The sequence below is a fragment of the Hyperolius riggenbachi genome, chromosome 6, assembly GCF_040937935.1.
Source record: "Hyperolius riggenbachi isolate aHypRig1 chromosome 6, aHypRig1.pri, whole genome shotgun sequence".
NCBI classification, from domain to species: domain Eukaryota; kingdom Metazoa; phylum Chordata; class Amphibia; order Anura; family Hyperoliidae; genus Hyperolius; species Hyperolius riggenbachi.
Window position 1 is genome coordinate 98,140 of NC_090651.1, and position 14,251 is coordinate 112,390.

The 14,251-nt window shown below is 50.7% G+C and overlaps 1 protein-coding gene across 1 annotated transcript in view; it reads right to left on the bottom strand.

Moving 5' to 3' along the window:
• The window catches only part of LOC137521342 (mannan-binding lectin serine protease 1-like), a gene marked incomplete at its 3' end in the record, with an annotated part of 98,482 nt that extends 95,436 nt beyond the window's left edge, over positions 1-3,046 (bottom strand). The window contains exon 1 of the mRNA XM_068240466.1: positions 2,940-3,046. Within this exon, the coding sequence (XP_068096567.1) occupies positions 2,940-2,944 (5 nt within the window). The remainder of the gene's footprint in view (positions 1-2,939) is intronic.
• Positions 3,047-14,251: the final 11,205 nt, after the last annotated feature.

Sequence of the window (14,251 nt, forward strand, 5' to 3'; positions counted from 1 at the left end):
GTACCATGCGCAGTGTAAGAGGGCCACAGTGATAGTGTGTGCTGTCACATGCAGCTACAATGTCTGACACTGCACACTGTGACGCACCATGCGCAGTGTAAGAGGGGCTGCAGTGATAGTGTGCTGTCACATGTAGCTACACTGTCTGACACTGCATACTGTGACGCTTCATGCGCAGTGTAAGAGGGGCCGCAGTGATAGTGTGCTGTCACATGCAGCTACAATGTCTGACACTGCACACTGTGACGCACCATGCGCAGTGTAAGAGGGCCGCAGTGATAGTGTGCTGTCACATCCAGCTACAATGTCTGACACTGCACTCTGTGACGCACCATGCGCAGTGTAAGAGGGCCGCAGTGATAGTGTGCTGTCACATGCAGCTACAATGTCTGACACTGCACACTGTGATGCACCATGCGCAGTGTAAGAGGGGCCGCAGTGATAGTGTGCTGTCACATCCAGCTACACTGTCTGACACTGCACACTGTGACGCACCATGCGCAGTGTAAGAGGGGCCGCAGTGATAGTGTGCTGTCACATGCAGCTACAATGTCTGACACTGCACACTGTGACGCACCATGCGCAGTGTAAGAGGGCCCGCAGTGATAGTGTGCTGTCACATGCAGCTACAATGTCTGACACTGCACACTGTGACGCACCATGCGCAGTGTAAGAGGGCCGCAGTGATAGTGTGCTGTCACACGCAGCTACAATGTCTGACACTGCACACTGTGACGCTCCATGCGCAGTGTAAGAGGGCCGCAGTGATAGTGTGCTGTCACATGCAGCTACAATGTCTGACACTGCACACTGTGACGCACCATGCACAGTGTAAGAGGGCCGCAGTGATAGTGTGTGCTGTCACATGCAGCTACAATGTCTGACACTGCACACTGTGACGCACCATGCACAGTGTAAGAGGGCCGCAGTGATAGTGTGTGCTGTCACATGCAGCTACAATGTCTGACACTGCACACTGTGACGCACCATGCGCAGTGTAAGAGGGGCCGCAATGATAGTGTGCTGTCACATGCAGCTACAATGTCTGACACTGCACACTGTGACGCACCATGCACAGTGTAAGAGGGGCCGCAGTGATAGTGTGTGCTGTCACATCCAGCTACACTGTCTGACATTGCACACTGTGACGCACCATGCGCAGTGTAAGAGGGGCCGCAATGATAGTGTGCTGTCACATGCAGCTACAATGTCTGACACTGCACTGTGACGCACCATGCGCAGTGTAAGAGGGCCGCAGTGATAGTGTGCTGTCACATCCAGCTACAATGTCTGACACTGCACACTGTGACGCACCATGCGCAGTGTAAGAGGGCCGCAGTGATAGTGTGCTGTCACATCCAGCTACAATGTCTGACACTGCACACTGTGACGCACCATGCGCAGTGTAAGAGGGCCGCAGTGATAGTGTGCTGTCACATCCAGCTACAATGTCTGACACTGCACACTGTGACGCACCATGCGCCGTGTAAGAGGGGCCGCAGTGATAGTGTGCTGTCACATGCAGCTATAATGTGTGACACTGCACACTGTGACGCTCCATGCGCAGTGTAAGAGGGCCGCAGTGATAGTGTGCTGTCACATCCAGCTACAATGTCTGACACTGCACACTGTGACGCTCCATGCACAGTGTAAGAGGGCCGCAGTGATAGTGTGCTGTCACATCCAGCTACAATGTCTGACACTGCACACTGTGACGCTCCATGCGCAGTGTAAGAGGGCCGCAGTGATAGTGTGTGCTGTCACATGCAGCTACAATGTCTGACACTGCACACTGTGACGCACCATGCGCAGTGTAAGAGGGGCCGCAGTGATAGTGTGTGCTGTCACATCCAGCTACAATGTCTGACACTGCACACTGTGACGTACCATGCGCAGTGTAAGAGGGGCCGCAGTGATAGTGTGTGCTGTCACATCCAGCTACAATGTCTGACACTGCACACTGTGACGCACCATGCGCAGTGTAAGAGGGGCCGCAGTGATAGTGTGCTGTCACATGCAGCTACAATGTCTGACACTGCACACTGTGACGCACCATGCGCAGTGTAAGAGGGCCGCAGTGATAATAAGTCTGTTCTGCACTAGAGTTTCTCTGGCAAAATCTTTAAGCTTGTGTTCTTAAAAACGACAAGGTTCCCACTAGTGATATATGTAGTAAATGTGATTATTGCAGCAGCTTTGCGGGCTCTCAAATATTAAAGTCAGAAGTGAAATAGAAAACTGGCCTTTTAAAGTGTGTGGAACAGAAGTGTGAAGCTTCTGACCTCCTGCCTGTTCCAGGCAATTATTGTGTTTATGATTAAGGGGGTAACTTGTTGTTCATATTCTTTCTTTATGTTTTATAGGCAAGCTTATGGGGAATGCATTGAACTCTTCTTCACAAGATGAAATACAATATGTCTTTTTCCCTTGTTGTCTTCTTTCCTGAATAGCTGAGGGAGTGAATGAGGCAACCTCTAGACCTCACTATAATAAGATTTATATAAACTTCCCAATCCCGGCCTTATAAGGCCTCTTTCACATCTAGAGCCCTTTTTCTGCGTTTCAACGCAAAGTCAAAACTTTGCATTAACTAAGTCCATAGACTTTCATTTTACCTTTCACACCCGACGCTGCGCTTCGATGCATTGCGGTTCAACGCACCTGGGAGCTCTTTATCGCCAGGAGCCGGCGTTTTCACATCGGGTTATTTAATTACTATCACCGCTAATCAGTGTTGCACTGCAGCATCCCAACAACACGCCGCAGGCTATTCAACGCATGCAGGAAACAGCTCCTGCACACGTTCTCTAATGTGGAAGAGCCCTAAGCCAAATGCTGCAATCTACACTGGAGTCTCCAGGATTTCAGGAAAGAGTGTAAGAAAACATTTCCCTTATCACGTCACACAGCAATAATGCAGCCCTCTTTTCTGTACGTACCTCATGTTGCTCGCTCTCTGGATCTCTCCTGAGTGTTGCTGCTGGCCGTGTACAATCACTCTACCTTTGGTCAGTTTCACAACCTCAGCAGGACAATGACCTGGGTGTTCAGAAGAGGGCTCAGTGTGTTTACCTGAATTCACTGCTGTCACATCCCAGAAATGTGTTTAGCAACCTTCTAACGCCTCTTAACCACTTCACCGCTGAGGGATTTACCCCTTATGGACCAGAGCAATTTTCACCTGTCAGTGCTCCTCCCATTCATTTGCTAATAACTTTATCACTACTTATCATAACAAAATGATCTACATCTTGTTTTTTCACCACCAATTAGGTTTTGTTTGGGTGGTAAATTTTTCTAAGAATTATTTTATTCTAAATGAATTTTAATGGGAAAAATAAGAACAAAAATTGAACAAATTCATTATTTCTCAGTTTTTGGCCATTTTTTGTTTTAAAATAAAACGTGATACTGTGGATAAAACGCACACATTGTATTTGCCTATATGTCTCGGTTATTACAACAATTAAAATATGTCCCTAGTACAATGTATGGCAACAATATTGTATTTGGAAATAATGGTGTATTTTTTTCATTTTGCATCTATCACTAACTACAAGCCCTATTTGCAAAAATAACAGTAATATACCCTCATGACATACATATTAAAAAAGTGGAGTCCTTAAAGGACTTACGAGGCCTGTTTGGAAAAAAATAAATAAAAAAAGTTAGATACCAGTGTCTGTTTGTAAGGCACGGAGGACGCCGTCCGCGCCCTCCGTGCCGGTCCGCCGGGTCCCCGCTGTTCAATATCCCCCCGAACGTCCCCCGACCGCACGGCCCGGGTCGGGCTCTCCAGGCTTCACAAAGATGGCCGCCGGAGCTGGCCGCGGCTGCGCAGTCCGCATAGCCGCGAGTGCGGCTGCGCAGCTCTAAGGCCAACCCCCCGATCCACGCTACTGTTACGTTTTAACCGTTTTTATTCGCAGGACCAGTCAGTCAGTAAATCGGGTCCACTGGCCCATACCAGTGGTGGTGGCAGATCCCCTGGAATCGTGTGTACGTTGTAATTACCCATATCTCACAGGCTCCCTTCTGGTTTGTCTGCGGCTAATTCTTAGCGGTTCCTGCGCATTGACTGCGACCAGAGTTCGCACGATCTGTGCGCTGGCACCGTTTAGAAGGCCAATTGCGGTCAGCCACCAGGGCTCCTGTGACAGTGTTGGCAGCGGTTGGGACCTGTGTTGTGCTGAAAGTATCTACGATAGCGCTAGCGCTATCGAGAAACGAACAAATTCGTTGGTGTAGCTGGAAGGCAACATATTTTTTATATATACAGAGAGACTGTGTAGCCAGTACCCCTCCCCAAAAGTTTTATTTTATTTGGCATGGAAATGTCCGGGAACTACCAGCAAATGTGCCTGGCGGACCTGCAAACTATTTTCCAAGCGAGAGGCATTGAAGTTGGCCGCAAGAAACAACAGGACCTGGTAACGGAATTATTTCAATGGGATATCCAGCAACTGCGGGAGCTGGATTTGTCTGCTGAGGTAGACGCTGCCCCATCTGACTCAGGGCCAGGGGAACCAGAGGCTGAAGATCCTAGGCGTACAGAGGTTGAGCATCCTGCGGGCCCTGTTGCAACAGATACGCCAGAGACTGTCAGTATGGACCCCAATCCCAGAGTCTCTGACAGTACTCGCTGTGACGAATATTACGAAAGTCGTGCGCGTAAACGCCAACGATTTTCGCATAGTCGTGCACAGTTCTGTCAGTCTTGGGTAAAAGGCACAATAGATGTCAATTTCCCTCTATCTTACTGAGAGAGGGCAGCCCTTCCCCCTCCCCACATCCTGTTCAGGTCAGGAAAGAATTCACAAGTGGCCAGACCACCTGGGCAGCAGGCATTTGGTCACATAGCTCATGTTCCACCAAACCAGCTCAAACTGGTTGAGACTCACATTTCCCTCCAAGCTCATAGCTTCACACAATGAGAACCTTTACTTTATTAATAATTCAAGATGGGTTTGGCACAGAAAGACAACAAACACATTTCCTGATACCCAGAAATCAGTTCTATCACTCACATGATTTATAATTTTCTGGCTATCAGGAATCAATAGAGAGACCCCTTTATCCGGCCTGCGTAGAGAAAATTCGTTAGACTAGGCGTGTATAGTCTCGTTTAATACAGAGTCGCATGCTGCTTATGAATATGGTCTCGGATTTGCGTTGCACCCATCTGGGGCGGAATTACACAAATTATTAATAATTGGTACATTCCTTGCTCCAAGTCTGTGGGTGGTAACCTGACTGCCAGGAGGTAACCCTGCCTCAAACACACCTACTTTCCAGGTAGTGACCGCCCCAAAACTCTGGTCAGTAAAAAGCGTTTGCAAGGAACCCCACCCAGTTCTTCAATTTCCATCTATGAGGGAAGTCCAGACATGTGCTCACGGAGAACCGGGCACATGTTGTGTACAAAGGACTTTTAAGCTGATTGCCTTCTTTTAAACTGGACTATTTTCTTCATGCTTCAAATGGACTGCTCAGCTAACTAAGTAAGAACTTTCTGATTTTATCCCTTTTATTTTTAAGCTCTGTGTTTTATATGTTAATAGGTGTATATAACTGTATGTAATGCATTTGGGTTATTAAACGTTTAAAAATCGTTTAGCGGTTAGGACCTGTTGCTGAACATACACAATCGTACCTATTCTCCTGAACTCGCTACCCTGTGTTTAATAGAAGTATACATTTATAACCCGTATGCGAGAACCCGGCCCAGACATAACGATCTGACCCAGATTCTTGCATACTGCTAAGGGTTACTAAAGTGTTCTCGAAGTCCTAGTAAAATTACAGTAGCGGGCTGTGTAACTCGCTTGGTGGCAGATCTTTGAATTGTATATGTGTGTGGAGTGATTCGGTTGGTATCAGAACGCTCCCTTCGCGAGTCAGTTCATCAAATTGCGAACGCGGGTTACCCTTCGTGATGAACAAATGACCGTGTAAGAGGATTTCTGACGCTGATCGATTTACCCCACCCGCAGACCGGCTCGCGGTCTGTGGCATTTGTTTGGCAGCTTTTTGGGATTTGTGTATGTTCAGAACATCAACGGCAACGTTATTTGATTAACCTGCCAGAACAGATCAAAAATCTGTGGTCGATAACCGGTGCATTACCATTTATATAGACTAAACGTGTAGCACAGAGTTCCCCCCCAATTTCTTTTCCGATCCTATCTTTTTTTTGGCAAAAATGGCTGCAGCAAGATACAAGAAAATGGCAGTGGTAGACCTAGTGAACTTGTGTGAAGAAAAAGGCATTATGACATATAGAAAAAAGAAATCGCAATTGATCGAGGACTTGTTGCGACTGAATACCCAGCCGGAGCAGATGCTGGGAGAGCACACTCCTGGTTCAGACGGTGCTGTAACTGGGGCAGAGGAAAATGAGCGGTTGGAGCAAAGCAACCCACTTCCAGACCCAGAGGAAAACGGTACCGCGTCTGAACCGGTCGCTGTAACTGCTGAGGAGCATGGTGGCCGGCAGGAGCCCGCCCATGCAAACCCTTTCTGTGTTCCTGATGCTGGAATGCAACCTGGATTACAAAGGCTGTTGGAGACAAATCCTGAGCTGTACATGCAGATTGTCAGAGAAAATGCTGACCGTGCAGAACGCCAGCGCCAGGCGGAAATGGAAGCCTCAGAACGCCGGGAGCAGGCAGAACGGGAAGCCTCCGAGCGCCGGTGGTTTGCTGAGAGAGAAGCGGAAAGAGAGGAGAGAGCAGCCGCACGCAGACATGACCTTGAAATGGCCAACCTGCGAACGCAAGGCCAAAATCCCTCACAAAGTGCTCCGGAACTCCGGCCCACAGCAGGCCCGTTTGGGACTCCAAAGTTTAAATTCCCAGAAATGGAGAAGGGAACCGACCCGGACACTTATTTACACTCATTTGAAAAGACTTGTCGTCAGCATCATCTGCCCCAGGAGCAGTGGGCGAGATATTTGACCCCCAACTTGCGGGACAAAGCACTCGAGGCGTTTGTGGACTTACCCGCTGAGAAAGACAATGACTATGAGGCGATAAAAGCTGCAATTATCGCCAAATACCAGCTGACCCCAGAGGTCTATCGCAAAAAGTTTCGCTCCCTGCAGAAAGGCCACACCGACTCTTACACCGACCTGGAGAGTCGCCTGCTGACTGTGTTCAGGCAGTGGTCACGGGGCCTCAAAAAAGACTCTCACCAAGGTCTGGAGGACCTCATCGTGCAGGAGCAGTTGCTGAACTGCTGCACTCCAGATGTCCGGCAATTTGTCTTGGAGCGGAAGCCTGAATCCGCCAAAGCTGCCGCAGAACTTGCAGACACTTTTGTGGCCACCCGTGTGCCGGACAGCCGCAAACCTCCAGTCCCGAGCTGGAGAGGGGGGAGACCTATGCAACCCAGCTCTCCTCCCCCTGCGAACCGTGGGAACCGGGTCCCACAGCCACAGAGGCCGGGAGCTGCACCTGCTGCTCATTCGTCAGATGCGACCTATGTTCCCAAGTGCTACCAGTGTGGGGATCGAGGACACCTCAAGTCCGCCTGTCCAAAGGCAAAGATGACAGCGCCAGGGCCCAGTCAGAGGCTGCCTAGCAACCCCTTTTCCTCCCCATCGGCTCTGGTTGTCGGCCAGGAGGGCACCCATCGCAGCTCCGATAACCATCAGCTTGTACGGGTGAACGACCAGATTGTCACTGGCCTCCGAGATACCGGCGCCGACATCACCTTGATTCGTTCCCACCTTGTTGCGGAAAAGGACATTATCCCTGACAAGCACCTCACCCTCACAGGAGTGGGGGGCACCCTTTCCCACATTGCCCAGGCTCGTGTGGAGATTGATTGGGGTGTAGGCCCCCAAGAGAAAGTAGTCGGCATCTGGGATAATATCCCTGTTCCCGTGTTGCTGGGAACTGACCTGGGCAGGTTAGTGTCGTATTATGAGCCTGCCGCCAGCCAACGGGAAACCCCTGCCAACCCTCAGGTACTGTGCACCCTTGGGACTGAACAGGAGAGGGGAGGGGATGTGGTAGTACCTTCTACAGAGGTACTGGGTTTGAATGTACAGCCATCCAATCCTGGCTTTTCTACTACAGAACTTGACAATGATGCTCTCAATATATGTGTAACTAATGTAAATGATGACAATGATGGTGATATTGATGTTATACCTGTGTTAGCAGTGACTCGCAGCAGCACTGCTAAGCGCCTGAGCTCGGAGCAAGCAGGAGGCGCTGCAGCCCCCCCTCCTTGCTCCAACCCCAGGGATAGCACCCCTCAACAGCTGGTCACCTATACCACAGGCCAGCTGGCTGAGACTAACGGTTTTGTTCAGGCACTGAGGGACGATCCCAGTCTGGAGTCGCTCAGAAGGCAGGCCTCTGAGCCACTCGCAGACGGTGCCAGTTTTAAAGTGTACTGGGAAGAAGGGAAGCTGTATAGTGAACCGATACAGCCCACCAGAGAGGAGACAGGCCTGGATGCCAAGTGGCTTGTGGTACCAAGGGCCTACCGAGGGCATGTGCTGAAAGCTGCACATGACATTCCCCTGGCAGGACACTTAGGGATCCACAAAACATTTGATCGCATTCAACGGCATTTCTACTGGCCTGGAGTTCGGTCAGATGTGACTAATTATTGCCGGTCATGTGCGGTGTGCCAGAAGGTTAAGAAGGGAAGAACCTGCAGGGCTCCTCTTTGTCCGCTGCCAGTCATTGGTGAACCCTTCCAGAGGGTGGCAGTTGACATAATAGGACCCCTGCCCATTCCAAGCAGCTCTGGGAAAAAATACATCTTGACGGTGGTGGATTATGCCACCCGCTACCCAGAGGCTGCCGCACTCTCCTCCCTAAGGGCAGACAAAGTGGCAGATGCGCTACTCGGCATTTTTTCACGAGTAGGCTTCCCTGCTGAGATGCTCTCAGACCAGGGACCACAATTCATGTCTGACCTTATGGGGGCCCTCTGTACGAAAATCCAGATGACGCACATCGTCTCCAGCCCCTACCATCCGCAGACCAACGGCCTCTGCGAGCGATTCAACGGGACGCTGAAGCAGATGCTTTCAACGTTCGTCGAGTCGCAAGGGGGGGACTGGCAGCGATATTTGCCTCACCTGTTATTTGCGTACCGAGAGGTGCCACAGGAGTCCACAGGGTTCTCACCCTTTGAACTCCTGTACGGAAGGAATGTCAGAGGTCCCTTGAAGCTGATCCGGGAGACGTGGGAAGGAAAAGGTGACCCCACCGACTCGTCCGTGATTGATTATGTCCTTAAATTCAGGGACAAAATGGAATCACTCATGGAGGTGGTAACTGAAAACATGGCCCGGGCACAGGCCAATCAAAAAATGTGGTATGACCGCAATGCCAGAGACCGAGCATATGAGGTAAATGACAAAGTGTATGCGTTACTCCCGGTAAAGCATAATAAGCTGCACGCCGCATGGGAGGGACCGTACACTGTAGTGAAGCGGGTGACCCCTGTTACATATCTAGTGAACATGGGAGGTAGAAGGCAAAAAAGCTTCCACGTGAACATGTTGAAGGCCCACAGAGACAGAACGCAGTATGCTTTGCCAGTGTGTAGCCAGCTGGAACCAGGAGAGACAGATCCCCTTTTAGATTTACTGGCCGACACACGGGGGTTCGAAGGTGGGGTCAATGTCAACCCCCAACTCACCCCCTCACAGGAAGCGCAGCTGCAAGAGGTGTTAGGAAGGCATGGCCAGACGTTCACCAGTACCCCCGGGCGAACCAATCTCGCTGTTCACAGAGTAGACACAGGAGCCCATTCGCCCCTCCGGCAATCTGCCTATCGCATCTCTCCTGAGGTACAGGCAGATATGAAGAGAGAGATAGAGGAGATGTTAGAGTTAGGGGTGATTCAGAAATCCTGCAGTGCATGGGCCGCCCCAGTGGTCCTTGTCCCCAAAAAGGACAAGACCACTCGGTTCTGCGTGGATTACCGGAGGCTAAATGCCATCACCACCACTGACGCCTACCCCATGCCTCGCATCGATGAATTGTTGGATAAGCTGGCTGCCGCAAGCTATCTAACAATCATGGACCTGAGCCGGGGGTATTGGCAAATTCCTCTTGCACCCGAAGCGCGAGAAAAATCGGCATTTGTCACGCCATTCGGCCTCTTCGAGTTCACGGTGATGCCGTTTGGCATGAAAAATGCGCCTGCCACGTTTCAGCGGGCTGTAAACGACCTGCTGGCAGGGATGCAAGACTTTGCCGTAGCCTACCTGGACGATATTGCCGTGTTCAGTACCACCTGGGATGAACATCTCAATCACTTGTCGCAGGTTCTAGAGAGGCTGTCCTCTGCCAATTTGACAGTTAAACCAAGTAAGTGCCAAGTTGGCATGACAGAGGTACAGTATTTAGGACACCGGGTGGGAGGCAACACCCTGAGACCTGACATTGGGAAGGTTGACGCCATCCTAGCATGGCCTCGACCTATCACCAAGAAGCAGGTCCAGGCCTTTCTAGGCACAGCAGGCTACTATAGGAAGTTTGTCCCAGCCTATAGTACCCTGGCCAAGCCCCTGACCGATGCCACTAGTAAAAAGCACCCCAAGATAGTCAGTTGGACCCCGGAGTGTGAGGCCGCTTTTCAGGCCTTGAAGCAGGCGCTAGTCAGCGCTCCTGTGCTTCAAGCCCCGGACTTCAGACGTCGGTTCCTGGTGCAAACCGACGCCTCTGACTACGGACTCGGGGCAGTTCTCAGCCAGGTAGACGAGAAGGGCGGGGAACACCCTATCCTCTACCTGAGCAGGAAGCTGCTTCCCCGAGAGGTAGCGTATTCAACCACCGAGAAAGAATGCTTGGCGATTGTATGGGCCCTACAAAAACTACAATCGTACCTGTACGGTCGCTCTTTCACGATCATCACGGATCACAACCCCCTTACCTGGCTGAATCGTGTTGCTGGAACCAATGGCAAACTCATGCGTTGGAGTCTGTCCCTGCAGCAGTATGACTTCACAATCCAGCATAAGGCGGGGAGTCGGCACCAGAATGCCGACGGTCTGTCGCGCTGCGGAGAACCCGTTCAGTAGCTAAGCGCCGCGTAGAGCGGGTCATGCAGACTCACTCTGTGCGTCCGTCTGGTAGGGGAGAGATGTGACGAATATTACGAAAGTCGTGCGCGTAAACGCCAACGATTTTCGCATAGTCGTGCACAGTTCTGTCAGTCTTGGGTAAAAGGCACAATAGATGTCAATTTCCCTCTATCTTACTGAGAGAGGGCAGCCCTTCCCCCTCCCCACATCCTGTTCAGGTCAGGAAAGAATTCACAAGTGGCCAGACCACCTGGGCAGCAGGCATTTGGTCACATAGCTCATGTTCCACCAAACCAGCTCAAACTGGTTGAGACTCACATTTCCCTCCAAGCTCATAGCTTCACACAATGGGAACATTTACTTTATTAATAATTCAAGATGGGTTTGGCACAGAAAGACAACAAACACATTTCCTGATACCCAGAAATCAGTTCTATCACTCACATGATTTATAATTTTCTGGCTATCAGGAATCAATAGAGAGACCCCTTTATCCGGCCTGCGTAGAGAAAATTCGTTAGACTAGGCGTGTATAGTCTCGTTTAATACAGAGTCGCATGCTGCTTATGAATATGGTCTCGGATTTGCGATGCACCCATCTGGGGCGGAATTACACAAATTATTAATAATTGGTACATTCCTTGCTCCAAGTCTGTGGGTGGTAACCTGACTGCCAGGAGGTAACCCTGCCTCAAACACACCTACTTTCCAGGTAGTGACCGCCCCAAAACTCTGGTCAGTAAAAAGCGTTTGCAAGGAACCCCACCCAGTTCTTCAATTTCCATCTATGAGGGAAGTCCAGACATGTGCTCACGGAGAACCGGGCACATGTTGTGTACAAAGGACTTTTAAGCTGATTGCCTTCTTTTAAACTGGACTATTTTCTTCATGCTTCAAATGGACTGCTCAGCTAACTAAGTAAGAACTTTCTGATTTTATCCCTTTTATTTTTAAGCTCTGTGTTTTATATGTTAATAGGTGTATATAACTGTATGTAATGCATTTGGGTTATTAAACGTTTAAAAATCGTTTAGCGGTTAGGACCTGTTGCTGAACATACACAATCGTACCTATTCTCCTGAACTCGCTACCCTGTGTTTAATAGAAGTATACATTTATAACCCGTATGCGAGAACCCGGCCCAGACATAACGATCTGACCCAGATTCTTGCATACTGCTAAGGGTTACTAAAGTGTTCTCGAAGTCCTAGTAAAATTACAGTAGCGGGCTGTGTAACTCGCTTGGTGGCAGATCTTTGAATTGTATATGTGTGTGGAGTGATTCGGTTGGTATCAGAACGCTCCCTTCGCGAGTCAGTTCATCAAATTGCGAACGCGGGTTACCCTTCGTGATGAACAAATGACCGTGTAAGAGGATTTCTGACGCTGATCGATTTACCCCACCCGCAGACCGGCTCGCGGTCTGTGACACTCGCCTGGAACCGGCCAGTACTGGACTGTCCATGGGTGCTGACCCGGTAATGCAGCAGGCATTACGAAAGCTGATGGAGACTGACCTGGACAAGTACCTGCAGTACATGCGTGAGGAGCGCCAATCTGCAGAACGCAAGGCGGCTGAGGAACGCCAATCTGCAGAACGCAAGGCTGCTGCTGCTGCAGAACGCCACGCGGAGAGGGATGCCGCTGAGCGAGAACGGGAGCGCCAACGACAGCATGAGCTAAACATGGCAAAAGTGCAACAGGCCAGCCAGGATTCACCGCCCAGCCTTCCTGCTGAAGGAGCTGCAGCACCCGTAAGTGCAAAATTTAAATTTGCTAATATTGAGAAAGACACAGACATTGACTTGTTTTTGCGATCTTTTGAGAAAGCATGCCGTCAGTATCGTCTGTCCCAAGACCAGTGGGCCAGACATCTGACACCTTTGCTGCGCTACAAAGCGCTTGATGCCTTCGCAGAATTGCCTGCGGAGAAGGATAATGATTATGCTGCTATAAAAGACGCTATCATTACTAAGTACCAGCTGACGCCAGAAGCCTATCGGAAAAAGTTCAGGGCCTGGCAGAAAAAAATCTTCTGATTCGTACCGAGATGTGGTCAGCAGCTTGCTCACCACACTCCGCCAGTGGACTCTAGGCCTCACCAAAGGGTCTTATGATGTCCTGGAGGACTTGATAGTCCTAGAACAATTTCTGAACATTTGCACTGCGGATGTACGACAGTTTGTGCTAGAGCGCAAGCCGGCATCAGCAACTGTCGCTGCAGACCTCGCTGAGACTTTTGCGACTACCCGGGTGCCTGATGCACGCAGAACCGCACCATCCAGCTGGAGAGGAGGTCAGCCCAATGCCCAGGCAGACTCTCCTGCCCCTGTGAGCCGTCAGCCACAGAGGCCACCCAGCACAGCTTCTGCACCCAGGCCTGCAGCCCCTGGAGAGGTCACCTGTCACTACTGCCACAAGATGGGACACATGAAGTTCACCTGTCCGGAGCGGAGGCAGACCACCCCAGCACCGGGACCACCTGCACCTCGCCCGCGGCAGACACCACCCGCCAGTGTACCCCAACCAGGAGCCGCATCCAACATGATGTTTGCCACGGGGGCAGAGAACTCCCCCATCACAAGCAATCACCAGCTGGTTACTGTGAATGACCAGCTTGTCACTGGTTTCCGTGACACCGGAGCAGATGTCACTCTGGTGCGTGCACACCTTGTCCCCGCAGAGGTCATCATTCCTGACCAGTACCTCACCCTCACTGGAGTGGGGGGCACTCTTTCGCACATTCCCCAAGCCCGGGTGTTCATCGACTGGGGGGTGGGAGTTCAAGAGAAGGTTGTTGGGATCCTGGACCAACTGCCGGTCCCTGTTTTGCTGGGGACCGACTTGGGCACGCTGGTGTCGTACTATGAACCTGCACCAAGCCCTGTGGAATGCCAGGACGGAGACGGACTCTCTGCCCACACCCAGGTACTTTGCACCCAGGGGCAAGAACAGGGGGGAGGAGGGTTGAACGTGCCCAGTTCAAGGAAACCGGGTTTCATAGTACCTGTGTCACAGGTACCTGTGTTTGATGTACAAACTGTCTGTGATGAAAATGTTCCTGCTACTGTTATTAATGCTTGTAACAATGATGTAGGTGATGCCAATATGTGCCATTCTGAAGGTATACCTGTGCTAGCGGTAACCCGCAGCTGTACTGCTCAGAACCTGAGCTCAGAACAGATGGAGGAGGTT